Here is a 15,691-nt window from a genome sequence, read left to right as displayed (position 1 = left end):
ATGTGAACTCTTCATGCATCTTTCCAGAATATAAATGAAGACACAAACAGGAGTCAAAGAGCAGAAGTTGTATTGGCGAAATGGCAACACAGGGAATTGAGAGCCGATTTTATCCGAGGGATTAATTTGAGCTCATGGACAGTGGCAGCTTGAAGAAAGCTGGCGTATTTTACTGTGATGAACTTCATTGTCTTTCACATTACACAAAGGCTACCGCACAATCCAGAAAGTGTTTCTTCACACAGTAGCCCTCTCAATAAAGTCATCTGCGATGTCACTGAGATTCTGAGATTTATTCTGCACGCAAGCCCTTTGTGCCCATGAAGAAGTGCTATGTGTGAATGTGCCAGACCGTAGCAGAAGATATGCTGCCCCCTGACCACATCATTCAGTCTCCGGGGAAGCTAAGCCCCCCCCTTTCCTCCTGGAAAAATTTCAAGGGAAGGGGGGGCTCGAGCCCTCCAGCACCCCCGCCGTCAGTGCTTATGTCTGCATGTATGCTTCATGAGCTCAATTCAGAGCTACTGCTTGCCTCATTGCATGTGACAGCCAGATCGTGGCATACACTCCGAGTCCTTACAATAATCCCCGTCCTACTGCTACCCTCAAGACCATCCCCAATAATCACCAGTATACAGGAGCTATTCCAAGCACCTCCCGATTCCTCCAGCTCTACGATATACGGGTCACATTCCTGTACAACTCAGATGACCTACAAGAGGTTCTCATCAAACTTTGTCCGCACACAGTTATGCTGAGGTGGCTTACTGGTCACACTGAAATCCCAGGCAATGAGGTGGTCCATCGCCTTACCCACTAATGGGGTGCCTGGCCTTATTCATCAAAGTGGGACAGTAGATCTCCATTACAAACACAAAATAAATCATTACTATGACAGCATTAGAGAATCTCTTCCTACGCTTCCTGTTCGTGACAAATCTCTCTCCGCTCATAAATTACGCATTCTTTGCAGCATCCACTTAAATATACACTCCTAACCTCTGCCCATTCTTTTCTCTGCCATCTCCAACCCTTCACTGCATGCCTCAATCGCCCCATACTCTATGCCAATCTGGAACATTCCCTTTTTTTTTTCCCCATTGCCATTCATTCCTCCCATTACCCAACATGGCAGGACTGGCTAGCCTTGGACCAGCTGATGGACCAGTTGACGTGCGACCCTGGCACAGGATATTCTCTAGTGCTGTGTTGCAATAAGGTTGTTTCTCTCCCTCCTAGCCTATATTTCATTTGTTTATGTCGATGTATAACGCTGAAGAGGCGCTGTAAATTTAGCGCGAACGCAGGCTCGCCGAACGCCGAAGAGGCGCTCTTCGGCGTTCGGCGAGCCTGCATTTGCGCCCTTCTTGCGCATGTCCTCCTCTTCCGCAACGGCTCGTTGCCCGCGTCAGCGCGTGGTCCCGACGGTGCAGGTCACCTGTGACTTCACCACCATAACCTCGCGGGGAAGGTACCACAAAACAGGGAATTTGAGCATGATTTGAAGATTTGAACCTTTGAACCTAGCGGCTTTGAAATTGGAACACGGTTTGAAGATTTGAACCTTTGAACCTAGCGGCTTTAGAATTTGAACGTGATTCGAAGATTTGAACTCTGTTTGAACCACGGTGTAAGAATATTCTTACACCGTAGTTTGAACCTTTGAACTTAGCGGCTTTCAGCGGAAACTGCTGCGGCTGCGGGTGTTCATGCAAACGAAACAATTCAGCAATTAAGAATCAACTGTGACTTAACTTCGTTTAATTTTCTGCCGTTTTACAAATGTTTCAAAGTTTCCGCTTTGCGTTCGTTCGTTTTTGACCAAGTTTATGGCAGAAAAGTTCTAACAAGATATTCCTTTTCCTTGCTGCCTCCGCTTGTAATTGCCAGACGGCGCTGCTGCCAAAATATGGCGCTGTCATATCGCATAAGAATATTTCTAATACAAGTTTTATTTGTATGTAAGTACGTGTTTTATATCTGCGGCTTGTCCTTTGAGCTGTAGATACGTTAAGGAATCAGTAAACAGAGGTTTCAGTCACTGCTGCATGAAAACGGTGTCTGAAGAAACGCGCAGCCTACGTTCGCGGCATGACTTTCCGCTGTGTATTGTGCAGTTGTGCCGATATCCTCTTTGTATTTAGTTTGTCGGCTCTGCGATGAGCTGTCTTCGACAGCGTGCATTGTGTGACGAATAGATGCTCAAGTGCTGCTATATTTAGAAGGTTTTGTGTTGAAGGTTTCGTGCGCTCTCATTTCAGTCATTCTTGACGAAGTTCTGCCGGATAGGACGAGCCTGAAGATTTATCAACCTCTCCAAGCCGAGTTCTACTGTTTCCGAAGACTTAACGGGACGCACGAGTTTGGATGTTCGTGTAAGCAGGATTTCTGTGGTTTTTCCCGTGGGAGCCTGTAAATTGCCTTCCTTGAAAGAGGTGCATTTTGTTAGTTTCCAGCCCGCCCTTCCAATGCGGTACTTGCTAACTAGATAAGAATGCTTATCAAAGACCGTAGCACCCACCGGGACTGTCGCTTTCACTTTATCAGGTTTTTTTTCGGTCTATTGTTCTGTTTAGCTGACAGGAGCGGGAACGTTGGAGTAATTCACGTTGTGTCGAGCGAAGATGATGTCCAGTTTATCCTTGATGATGACAGCGGCGTCAAGTACATCGCTGCTCTTCGCGCGGATTTCTTCAACATGTAAGTTGAGTCTGCACATGTTCATCGTGTTACAACCGACTTAGAGAATTAGAGCTCATTCGAGGGAGATAGAACTGGGGTTATAAATGGCAATTCGTCCATCATTTCTCATTTCTTTTTTCAGGGGTAACATGACAAAGCTTCAAGATTCCGGCCGTGTCACTGGTGTGATTGTGCTACGGAGCAGCCTAGACCTTCCAGAACAAGGATTTTCGCCTGATAGCACGTGCCCAAATGATGGCTTTGGTGAGCTTGTGCCTAGCTCGTTACTGGAGCTCCAGGGCATTAAAATTATGCTGGAAAATAGAGTAGCATAACATATCCTGAAGAGCTGTCTAAAGCTAAGAGTGTCGCATGTTTTTCACTGTAATGTCCGAGAATGTGATTGCTGGCTGAGCTACTGGTATGATTTGTGTGCATTAGCAGAGTAGTTTAGCACCGCTAAAATTTCCTGGTAGTAGTTAGTTCGGCAGAAAAATGCTTTCATTGCATGTAGGATAGAAATCTGATGAACATTGCATTTTAGGCCTCTATGCTGACCACAACCAGTATGCCAGTTGCAAGAAAGTTTCCTGGAATCCTAAGAATCCTGGTACAGACATGTTTTTCACTCGCTGGAACTTTCCTATCTTCATGGTGGACAATGAAACAAGCATCGACATTATTGTTAACAAGGTGGGTCTTTTATGAATGCTACTGAAACTAGACTTTATGCTGACGTGTTTGGTGAGCTGCTGCATGCTATTTTGGGAGTTGCATTTTGGCCATTATAAGCCATTATTAGCCATTGTTAGGAACAATGTAATACTTGGCTCATTAAAAGCTATGCTTAAAATTGGCACATCACATCTGTTGGCCTACACTGCAGTCAAGTCACGTAGGTAGAAAATTGTCCTACAACAGGACTTTCCAATTAGAACTGTCTTCTCAATTAGGTGGGTAGCTCAACAGATAAGCTGCTGGCAGCTGTTCTGTCAAGTAGCACTGGGAAATGAGTATGCTGCAGTGTGACATTTCTCTCCTATAGACGTTTTCAATAATGCCCCCCTGGACATCGCCGTATTGCTCGCTAGACTGTTGTGCGCACCTGACGGCCAGTGCAATGGGAACGGCGGTGGCGGAACAGGTTCGCAGCAGTCCAGAGAGGGGGTGTTTCGGCATGTCCCTCGCCCGATGGAAAGGTCTTTACAAGGTCTTTACAGCTGCGCTTAATGTTTGGTAGTGATTATGTTGTGAAGTTCGCCTCACCAATTCTCTCTTTGCTCTTTGTTCCTCTACTACAGTCCGGTGTCAGCACTATCAACCATATGCCCTACAAACTTATGTAGCACATGAAATTGCTCTGTTTGAGATATAAAGTGATATGTGTGCTCATGTTTACATATGGTCTACATAGGAAAGCTACAGGACTATTTTGTGAGAAGAAAGACTGAAGTGAGAAGAAGAGTGACCTATTCATATTCGGATGCTGACCAGCTCAAAACAGTCAGGGGCAAAGCTGTACTGTGACAAACTCCCTAAGTAGCATATGTCTCTGCTCATCTGGATGCAGCTTGTCTCCTTTTTTGTGGCAGTCAAGTTGAGTGATGTTTAAGTACCAATGTTCCATTTATTTCAGAGTTGAGAGCCTTTTCAGGTCACTAGTGCTTTTGTGTCTTCACCTCAGAATTTGCAGGAACTATATATCTGTTTCTGCAGTCAAATGTTGACCAAGAAGGGAATGGCCTACTCTTTAGCTTTAACCGGGACCTTTATGCTTATATAGTAGCTGTTTTTTTCGTATGAGCACTCAGTGTGGTAGCCACATTCGAAGGTCTTCGGTTTGATGCTCAGTCATTGTAGCCGTTGTGAAAAAAGAAAATGAAAACAGCGCATGTGAAGAAAACCCTAATGGGGACTGTCATAGCCCATGTAAATTAACCTAAGGTACTTTTCTCCCCGTGCACATCTAAAAACCATCTTTGAAATGAAAATAGTCTTGCACTGTTTTTTTTATTATTACTATTGCAATGTTTTCTTAGGGGTGTACCTGAAAAGACCGCGCAGATTCCGACATCAAAGTTGATAACTTGGACGCCATTCCCGTTCTGCTTATTCATGAACTTGTTCTCGTAGGCATGACTGTAGGCATGCCACCATGGCATTCTTGACGTCTAACGAGACCATGGTTCTTTCTTTTCTTTTTCATCGTAGTGTTTCAAAGAGCACAACCTGCCGCCGAAGGGGAAGCATGAACGCGTGTGGCCACTGTGTGCGGCCCAGCTGAGAAGCAGAATGAGTGCCGCCAAGGACAGCGTCACCTGCATCAGGCGGAGTGAGAACTTGGTCACCATGAACCCATGTGAGAGGACATATTTCTTTGCACCCGTGGGTTGCTTGCATGACTACTGGCACAGCCTGTTGTTATCATACGCACAGGTGGTTTGCATACCTATGCACCTTAGAGCACGGGGTGGTTGTTGTGGTCTTGCGGGAGATGCCCTCGACTTAGCGTGACAAGCTTAGTCAGGATCCAACGGCCAAGTAACAAAAGAGAGGGGGGGGGTCATTTGGTGCCCACTTTTTGCGCGTCGCTAGCCAGAGAATGGGTCGCAGTCAGAGGATCACTAAACAACAAATGTTATGCAGCAGAGAGATGATACAGAGGAATTACAAGTCTCTCATGCAAAGTGTTCTGCAAGACAATGCAACACATGCAGAGCGGCACTTGACAGAGGCTACAGTACAGAGATATCTTAGCACAAAGAAGGAACGCAAATTGCTCACTGGGTACTACGACAGTTCCTATGACCAGTGAATCGCAGAGGTGGCCGTCCCGAAGACTGGCGCGTGCTTCCGTGTAGGTCTGTGGGCTGGGTGAGTGGTGTTGAATCATGTGAATTGTGTGGTAGCACTTTAACCAAGTAAACTACACCACAGGATAGCCTTCGGCGCTAAACATCTTTCATCTGTAGGTGCGCCACATCTGTTAGTTACTTTGCGCCAAAGCAGGTGTGCACACACACGCTTGACGTTGATAGTACAATTGCTCTTTCACCCTCCCCCCAGAGCGTGCGTTGCCATTGGTCAGGTGAGGCAACATCTTCCAGGAAGTTTGTGTTGTTTCTTCTTCAGCCAGCCGGTGCTTCTTCTGGGCCAAGTGAAGAGCGCATTGTTTAACATGTATCTCCGCCAGCCATCGGAGGATTTTTCTGTGTTGTTCTGGTTCTTTCGGCAGCTTGTGCAGGCATGCTCCTGTTAGCACTGCGCTTGGTTATTTGCGCCGATTTTTGCGATGGCTGTGCAGCTTTGTTGTGGTGCAGTCACTTGAAAAAGCTGATGCTTTTTTAATGATTGCACTATCTTGTTGCCATCATGCAGCAAAGCTTGTAAAAGCGTTTTTCTTTGATCTCTCTTATTGCAGTGCGGTACTGTGATCCTCTGACGGACAGGAATGTTATTTCCACGCTGTATGCCACGTCTAGTGAAAAGGCAGTGACCAACCGTTCTGTGGTCGTTGTTGGAGCAAGGGTAAGCATATCTAGAACTTATGTCTTGCAGTTTATTGATGAAGCATTTTTCTGTGCCCTTTGTCACATGCTGGGGTGGCTCTGTGGCTTTGGCGCGTGGCTGTTGAGATGAAGGTCGCAAGTTCAAATGAGAGCCTTAACAGCTACATGTCAGTGGAAGAGAAATGCAAAAAAAAATATCGTATTTACTCTATTATAACATGCCCTTGGTTGTAACGTGCACTGGATTTCTATGCTTCGGTAAAGAAAGGAATCTTCTCACTTGGAACAACCAACCTGTATTGCAGTTGCTGTAACATCATGATGAAGTAAATGGCGCTGCTGCCTCACTCAACTTTCCTTATCTGGCCAGTAGGATTGTCATTGCTCATCGTCGCTGTTGGAAGCCTCCTTTTCACTTGCAGTGGTGGCCCAAAGCATTTCATCCTTGGTTCCACCCATGGCATTTGAAATTCCGCACTACTTCTTGAAGACCTTGTCGACCGTGGCAGACGCAGTCGTGCACCATGCATTTTTAACCGATACGGCAAAGTTCTGCAACAAGGCACGCTTCATCCTGTTGATTCGTGTTTCTGCAAACAGCACTTCTTTGGCGCGTGTTGATACCGTTCCAAGCCAGCTTGCTGACAAAAACCCTCTCTCCTGGATTCTGCCAATCATGCTAGGAACACCAAGCGCATATGAGGTCACCCGTTTGCCACTTGCCTCCGCACACAAGATCGCCTTCTTTGTCAACCCAGTGAACTTGGCACACCGACGCTTCCATATTGGCCCAAGTCAAGGTCGGAGCATTGCTGATGAAACACTTCAGATGCTTTCAAGGCCTATCTGTTTCTATGACAGCTATAGACGACACACAAGAAATACCAAGCTGCCTTTTGTGGTGCAGATACTAGGTTGTTGTTAGTGTAGTCTCATTTTCACACTCGATTCTAACTGCCTCATTTTTGGACATTTTTTTTTTTTTTTCCTTGGAAAAAAGGTGCACATTAGAATCAAGTAAGTATGGCATATGCTCTGCAGTGTCATTTCACATTAAAGAACTCCAGCTGTGCAGAATGTACCTGGAGCACTGCATAACAGTGCCGTTGATGTGGGCTCGCACTAAGCACAGAAAAGCACAACTGAAACCTAGCGATCAAACAGTTCTCAGTGATGGAGCTGTCGATTCGTTGGCACGCCTACCACTGCGCACATGTCAGAGGTGCACAGGCGACTCTGCAGCATGCAATTTAGGTTTGAGCAGGGCTATTTGGATGATCGCATGTGATGCCGGTCATACCTGGACACAGCCTTCCTTCGGGGACCTCTTGAATGAACCAATACAAGACCCATAGCGTCCAAAATTAGCTATTATCCAACGCCATAGTTTACATGGGTGTCAGGCAGGGCTGCGCCAGCAGTTTGAATGATCCCAGTTTCGCGAATTAATGGGGGTTGAATTAACGTGCTTTTAGTGTGTTGAACTATTTCGCAATCCCCTGTGTGTTCAGTGTATCTGGATTCGACTGTGTTAGGTGTCTGAAGTTTGATTAAGGGGATGTATTGGAGCTGAAGTGCAGATTGTTATGGTGTCTGGCGCGTATCTGTGCACAAAAAACAAAACCTGTGGAAGCACAAGTGTTGGCAAGCTGCAGATTTGGGCTAAAGATTGTTTGGATATGCATACTATAATAGGAGGCGAAAATTTGACATGCTAAAAATCTGGAAAAAAAAACACTATGGGTTTTATGGTAACGTTTTGTGTTATCTTCACTCAAAGTATGTTTGTGTTTGATGCAGTGTAAGAATGTGTTGGGGTAAGGTCTTCCATTCCATTCTGAGGCGTGGTGCGCAGGTGATATGGGGCCTGGGAGAATGTTTTTGCTATCTGCGTGCTTGCGGGAAGCGCCAGTTTTTCGACTTCAAGGGAGAGTTGACACCTCTACAGTCGCTATAACCGTTCTTGTTGCGCTGTGAACAAAATCATGAATACTTACCAACTCGCCCTAATTTCAGCCTTGCTGGTCGCTACAACCAACTGATGCAGCCACAGTTGTTTGTTTTATCTGAGACGCAGTGCCATTAACCTGACGGTAGCATATCCCTCATTTGTAATAAGAGAATGTTTATTGTAACCGCAGCCATTAGAAGCGGGCTCAACTGTGTTAATGAGGTTTTACTGCACTGACATTAGTGCAGAAACAATTTCAAGCCTTGCCAGATTCACATTCTCTGCATATCAGTACTTTCGCCACAAGTTTTTGACACTGATTATTCATTATAGTGAATGCTTTTGACACTTAATTGTGTAGGTTAGTAAAAGTAAGCATGAACTGGTACGTTGAAAGGAATCGCCTAACAATTCCTCAGATTATAGATGGCAGTGTGTGAACCACTAGCAACTCTGGAAGCCATCACGCAGTACTGTTACTGACAAAACAGTCATGGTCTTTTTAACTGTTTGTTTTCAGCTGGACACCTTCTCAATGTTTGACAGCATTGCACCGGGTGCCGACTCATCAGTATCTGGTTTCATCACCTTGTTGATCGCGGCACAGATGCTCAACCAACTCAAGGTGGCCCAGAAGCCTGAGTTTGTGAAGAACAACGTCCTCTTTGTTTTGTTCAATGGAGTAAGTATCAAGATACCAAATTGTAACTTCTCAGCGCGAGAAAAAGCGTGCACACACAAGTACTCCATTGAAAAGTGCTAGATCTGAAAGCATAGGTCATCCTTTAATGGAAGGAATTTGGTGTAACATAGAATATGGAGCATGCATTGGAGGACACAATTCGCAGTCTCTTTGATGGCCGGGGAAAATTAAGTTTGAATGCTAAGGTTTGCAATGGCACAGTTTTATTTTGAGCTAAAATTGCTGGTAACTATAGCACACTGCACTGTTCACAACATTTATTCATTAGGTACTTGCATTGTAGAAATGCCTATTTTCTGCTCAGTGGCTGCTTGTGTCGTTATGGCAGTTGTTTCTTTCACTGCCAGTAAGCATGCTTGTAAATTTGAGGCTTACCATGTGCATAGTTCTTCATCACTGTGTGCTGGGCACTACTGTTTGCATCATGAACTCTTCCGCTACCACATAAAAAGTGAACGATATTGAGTGTTCTAAAATAAAATTTTTTTTTTTTTCATGAAGTGCCACATGCATTGCACACTGTAATGCATCAAACTGTAGCTTATTGGTTTATATACATGGAACGAGAAAAACGCCACAGTTGTACTGTCGACGACCGAAAATTCGGACACCCGATTTTCCGGACATGCTTGATTATTCGGACTTTTTTGTGTGCACCGCGACATGGCCCATAGAGCCAATGTATAAGAGCGCCTGAAATTTTGGACGCACCGCAACTGACCACTCGATTTTTCGGACCTCGTTCGCACTCACCGCCAATACCCAAGCGGCCGTATACCGTATAAACGCACGTAAGGGTTGCACCCGTGTATAAGCCGCACCCCATTTTCTCGAAAGAAATGTTTAAAAAGAAAATAAATCCATGTAAGAGCCGCACCCGAATATTCCATGACCAAGGTGGGAATAGCCGTCTAAATGCATGCGCCGTGGCCTCCGCGATCGGCTCCGGCTGCGAGTAGTAGTGCGCCTTATCGCAGAGGCCACGCACGCGCACAGGAGCTTCCAAGTGCCGTCCATGGATGGTGCCCGAGGCCGCTGTCGTCATCATCATCATCGTCAACTTTTTCTTTGGACGTGACCTCCCATAGTCTTCCGCTGCAGAACTTGAACCGTAGTCTGAGTTCACGGAACTCATCTGTGCCGAGTCTTTCGTCTGGAATACGGAAAGAGATAGCAGCGAAGCGCGTGGGAGCATACGGCCTCACGGAGACAGCAAGCAGGGGAGGAAACGGTGGTTCATTTCAGAGCAACATCAGCGTACCTGCGGCAAAATGCACCGCAACCCGACTGTTCTATTGTAAAACCGTAAACAACTGGTGTTGCGATGACAGGCAAGACACCTCATTATACGCAAGCCACCACAAGGTGCATATCGCCGGGTACGATACCAATTTTGGCTCTAGTCACCAGGCCTAATGGCAAAGGCCAACGCCGACGGAGCATTTGCTTCGGCCGTTTCTCGGTTCTTATCGTTTCTCCATCTTCGCATTCTCGTTCCGGGCCCATCGTACTGCGGGCACAGCGCAGTTCCCGCAGCGGCGTGTTCGCTTTCCCGTTTAGACTTTGTCGCAACCCGTGCGTTCATCGGCGACATGCCGAGGGCTGCACAGCCAGGCCGAGCTCATGAAAGCGGTCACCGCCTGTCGTCCGTGCACATGTCGCGCGGTGAAATATAGTCATGAGGAGCTTTAGAATGTGTGCAATACAACTGGCTGCTTCCTCCGACATATTGGTAATAAGTTTGTGATTTTTTTAGGTGAAATTTGATTTCCTGGACTGCCCGATTTTTTGGTCGTTTTTGCGGTCCCTAGAGAGTCCGAAAAATCAGCCGTCAACTGTATGTGCAAAACTTTCAAACCTTTGCATGCATGAGATGGATGCCATGATGGAAAAGGATGCCAGCATCACACCGACTGGCACGCAATGAGCAGGCAAAGTTTCATTTGTCGCAACACCCCCTCATTTTAGAAAATGCAAAGACTAAACTGAAACCGTACAGTTAGTGTCATAGAGCGAACTAGATGGCGCAGCATGTCCAGAAGCGCCGGCCTGAATTTTTGGTGGCGAGTTCAAAACATCGGGTCATATGTGTCCTGTGGCATATGGCGTGGTAGCGAAAGAGGTAATCTCCTCTTCTTCAAAGGCTATGTTGGAACATTTTACATAATGACCTTTAGAACACCATCGTTAACTTCATTCAGTCTATTTCCTTCCCCTCGGATACTCAATTCCATTTTTTCAATAGCTCTTGCTTCCTCTATTTTATGTTTTTTACTTTAACTGTGAAAGTACCATAAAAACCCTCATATAATACAGACCCGTATCTAATATTGGATGCGATTTGGTGTAAGTGGCGGCAAGTGGTAAGCGGCAGTTAGTATGCGCCCCGTGTCGGCGTCCATTTACAGCAGGACGCATGGGGCTCCAGACATCAAAAATTTGTGTGCGAATCGGTTCTGCTAAAAAAAATTTTAATTATTCGTCGTTTACTTGGTTTGGTTGCTCTGCCGGTCGCTTTCTTGGGCGAGCACTACGAGAGCAAACCGAATTCAGAACTGCAGGACTGCTTGCACTTTGGTTATTCGTGCTATAAGCAGTCGGGCCACACAGGATGGAGCGCAGCTTTTCGCTCTTGATCTCTATTGACTTATGGCTGCTGTCCTTATGATCGCATTGTTAAGCGTTTATTGCTGTGAGTTGCACATGTGCCACAATTTCATCCTGTGGGAAACTGCAGAACATCGTGGCGAGACAGTGTGAGAGGAGGGAGGGTGCATGCATTGACTTGTATTTTTTTTTTTTCACTTTTCTTTTTTTATTTGATACCTCAAAGGCCCCTGGTATGGGGCATTACATGAGTTGAGGGCGTTCCCGCAGTGATATTTTTTTCCTGGGCCCCCGTATATTTGCTGTGCATGGTTGATTCGAATAGCCGGTTAATTTGACCATTTTTCATGGTTCCAGCGACTTCGAATTAATGAGGTTTTACTGCATCGTGTGTGGTGAGTAAGAGGGGGGGGGGTTGTGCATACTGCTCTCATCGTGCCCGTGTACTTCCTAGCCTGTGAGTAATTTTGAGGGCAGAATTGTGAGTAATTTTGCTCTTTGAGGACAAAGAGCATTTGAAGAAGCCCGTTCAAGGTAGTACTTGCGCATTTTCAACCCTGCGCTGCGTTTTGTTGTCACCGGCATTTTCAGGAAGCGTTTGACTACATTGGCTCAAGTCGAGTCGTGTACGACATGGAGAAGGGGCAGTTCCCGTTGGCCAACCCGCCCAGCCCTGGCAAGGTGCAGCCAGCGTCACTGACCCTGAAGCACATCTCGCACTTTGTCGAACTGAGCCAGGTGGCGCCACTGGGCAACTCGAGCACTGTCTATGTGCACACCGACCCTGTCTCAACAGGCTCTGCTGAAGTGAACCAGACGGTGAGCACCGTTTCTACGGGGGGGTTACGATGCATATGGTGTGCAGCTCGCCCTTCGTTCATTTTATCTATGTCGCTTCTGATGAATGCTCACATCTTCTGGGTATTACAGGAGTAGGGTACACCATATATAATAAAAACAATTCTGCATTCGTGACAAATGAGTGAAGTCGTGAAAGGTTGTGTAAAACATAGGTGTTCAGCAAACAAAAAATTAGGCATGGTTTAGCTCTGGCCAAGCCTGGTCAGTTGTGTTAGCTGCGACGCTTTTCTAGATTTGCAGCGCGTTTTTCTGCTGTCTCTCGAGCGCGTAGAGTCTTTCTAGTTTGGTCCTGTCGGCGTTGCTTCTCTTTAGCGCTCTCCATAATGACAAGATTGCACCGAGGTGAAGCGCGCATATACCCCCGCGAAGCGCCACTTCCTCACCCTCTACCTCGGCGGAGAGCATGCATCTGGCGGGAGCAAGTCACTACGCGCACGGCAGCGGCGCGGCGCCAACGACAGTGACGCCACCTCGCGGAGCTCAGCTGAAACGGTTGCTAGGCAACGGCTGTTCAAGGCTATTCGTGCCTACCGGCCAGCGGCTACGCGACGAGGCGAAAACCTGGCGTAGGGTTGCTAACGCAACAAAAGTCCGCACATTAAGTGCAGACGAATCTTGGTTCGACTAAAAGCAATGTGCTTAAGGGGAATCGCAAGTTGTGCTTCCACTTAAGCACATTGCCTCTTGTATTCCAATAGACATTGATGTGCTTTTTTGCACAAAAATGTTTTTGTTTGTGTGCATGTACACTCAAATCCACTTATAACAATACTGAAGTGCCATGGAAATACCATTGTTATAACCAATAATTGTTATAACAGGGTTGTGCCGAAAATACCATAGAGCACATGCAAAAGCTGACGGTGCCGCAACTGACCATTGTTATATCCGATATATTGTTATAACCGGTATTGTTATAAGTGGGTTTGACTGTATTGGAAAAGCTGACAGTTTGCTGTGGTGCAAGACTTGTATGGTGTGTCTGGCATACAGCAGCATTGGTGGCACTAAGAACTGCGCAGCATTTGGCAGAGGGCATAGAAACCTAACAGATGGTGCAAGTAGAAAGCATAATGGCAAACTGTACAAGATATTGTTGCATGAAAGATAACTGCTGCATGGAGCACAATAGAGATAGGCACAAAGAGCTTTACATTTAATTATCAATCTCAAATGAAGGGTGTTGTGCTTATGGAAGCAGGTGTTTTAAGTTATGGGCTGGTTACCATGGAAATAGCTAAGATTGAGCTTAAAAATAAACTCTGTTTGAGAGTCCGCACTTGCCTTTGTTCCTTCCTTCACCTGTTGCTTTTGTTTACCTTTACATTGTGCACATAATGAAGTGATAACAATTACTTTTCATTATGTAATTTCTTTTTCTGCTGACAGGAGTTGCAGTTATTGGCATCATTAATTTTTTATATATATAGCGAAATAACGCAGCTGCCACCTGGTGCTGCTCGAAGCTAAAGTATCCTTAGAAGCTACATGCTTGGCCATTCACTAGCTCATGCGTATTTTTTTTGCTTGGTCTGTTGTCAGGTCAACAACCTTATTGAACAGATCAAGAATGCGGCTGCAGCCAAGACCCTGAAGCTCACAGTGGAGACATCGGCCCCTGAGCAGCCATTGCCTCCATCATCGGTCCAGCGTTTCCTGAGGAAAGACAAAGAAATCGCTTCTGTGGTCATCACAAATCATGACAAGCAGTTCCAGAACAGGTACCTCAGTGTATTGAATGAAGTTCTGGTTCTGTTTTAGTCTAGAACGCTTGGTGGTGGTGTAGCTCGGGATTTTTAAGAAAGTATGAAACTGACTAGTTCTAGCGAAACTCAAAAGCCTTATAATAGCCTAATGCTGCCAATGCTTCATGACAAAAGTTCCAAGTGTCGGTGGTTTGTTGAGCAGGATATTAATGTCTTAGATGGTGTAGCTATGAAGGAAAATAGTTTGTGGGAGGCCTAATATGGTAATCTCTCAGTAATTCAAGTGTGAAGGAAGCTGAAAATTTGTTCACGTTATGTGGAATTCAAATTGAGAGAGCTTTCTGAATACACATGATATTGATGACTCCACAGCAACTGTTCGGAGAAGCCAGAAGTTAAAATTAACGAGACTCTGCTGTAAAAGCACAACTGTAGAAGTGAGCCACAGGAATAATTCTCCCATTAAATGGGCATGAAATTGGTTCGAAGTTGCTGGTAAATGTGTTCACTGTATTGAACACATGCTTTGAGCACTCACACTACATATGAATCCTTTGAATGGAGCCGATGGTTTACTGCTGATTTTTAAAAACCATATTCTTTAAAATTCACTGGTCGATTGATGCGTGTATAGTGGCAGTTTTTGCAACTATTTGTCTATGACTATGATAATGTCATGGTGAGCGACGGGAGCCCAGCGTTTTCCTTCGTTGCAAGGATAACACCACGGCTACACTTCCAGGGACAGTAGTTTGCTTAGCAGTGGTCTCTGCAGCTATCGGCTGTGATCGGACTGAAAGGGAGGGGTAACAATGCCCCTGTGTCGCCACTTGTAGTCAGCCCATGTGCCAGTGCAGTGGTCACTTGCAGAAGTTGTGCCTTGAAATCCGAGTCCACGGTGTGCTCGCAATGACAGCGGTGAAAGATATGCAAGCCATTGCATTGATGGTTGTGCCCACCAGGAGTAAACAAACCTGGCAGCAACGCATGATGTATTCACGGGTGGGACGTAGTCCCAACCTGTTTTCTTTTTTTGGGTGCGCTCTGGAGTGTATGAGTTTAGGAGGTAGCGTCATATTTAACTGCCGATTTTTTGGTTATTTGAAGCCAGCTCAAATATTTTTGTGGTGTGGTGATGAGAGTGATGGGGTACCATCACTCCTCTGCTTTACTTAACCTCAGTAGGTGTATTTTCCTGGCCTTTTTAAAGATTCATGCAAGTTTTTTTAGAATCTTTCAAGTTGAAGAAAAATTTGTCCTGGTTTGAGGCTCTCAGCTTGTCTGAAGCTGGATACAGCACTATAGGTGTTCTTGGGTTAATTGTGGTGGTTTTTTTTTATATTAGCTAGCTAGTGCAGTGAATGGTACCACTCAAAGCAGTGAGCTTGGATGGTGTGTGCTTCGGCATTGTCAGAAGGGCTGATTTTATCATGTCATTTTATTGTGGGCTTCTCATGTTGTCTGTTGCTATGAAAAAGGATAAAGGATTCCTCGAATGTCAGTTTGCTTCCCTCATGAGGAACATGATGTGATTTCGCAACCATTGCGATGATGTTTACTCATACATACGTGTAGAAAATAAGCAATGTGTGTTTCAGGTTTAAAGCGGAAATATTTCTTCAGACAATTGTTTTTATTTGGAATGATGAGCACATCAGAAAAGGTTAAGGGA

At 45.6% G+C, this 15,691-nt stretch overlaps 1 protein-coding gene across 1 annotated transcript in view; it reads left to right on the top strand.

The window, feature by feature from the left end:
• Positions 1-1,902: 1,902 nt before the first annotated feature.
• Nct (Nicastrin) overlaps positions 1,903-15,691 on the top strand; it is a 28,088-nt gene continuing 14,299 nt past the window's right edge. The window contains exons 1-10 of the mRNA XM_089549600.1: positions 1,903-1,961; positions 2,262-2,375; positions 2,577-2,700; positions 2,825-2,946; positions 3,227-3,375; positions 4,894-5,041; positions 6,104-6,210; positions 8,663-8,824; positions 12,044-12,271; positions 13,856-14,038. Of these exons, the coding sequence (XP_089405726.1) occupies positions 1,910-1,961; positions 2,262-2,375; positions 2,577-2,700; positions 2,825-2,946; positions 3,227-3,375; positions 4,894-5,041; positions 6,104-6,210; positions 8,663-8,824; positions 12,044-12,271; positions 13,856-14,038 (1,389 nt within the window). The 5' untranslated portion in view covers positions 1,903-1,909. The remainder of the gene's footprint in view (positions 1,962-2,261; positions 2,376-2,576; positions 2,701-2,824; positions 2,947-3,226; positions 3,376-4,893; positions 5,042-6,103; positions 6,211-8,662; positions 8,825-12,043; positions 12,272-13,855; positions 14,039-15,691) is intronic.

The sequence above is a fragment of the Amblyomma mixtum genome, chromosome 6, assembly GCF_055824585.1.
Source record: "Amblyomma mixtum isolate Tamu chromosome 6, ASM5582458v1, whole genome shotgun sequence".
Lineage (NCBI taxonomy): Eukaryota > Metazoa > Arthropoda > Arachnida > Ixodida > Ixodidae > Amblyomma > Amblyomma mixtum.
Note: the sequence above shows the minus strand (reverse complement) of the source record. Positions and strands in the feature narration are given on the sequence as shown.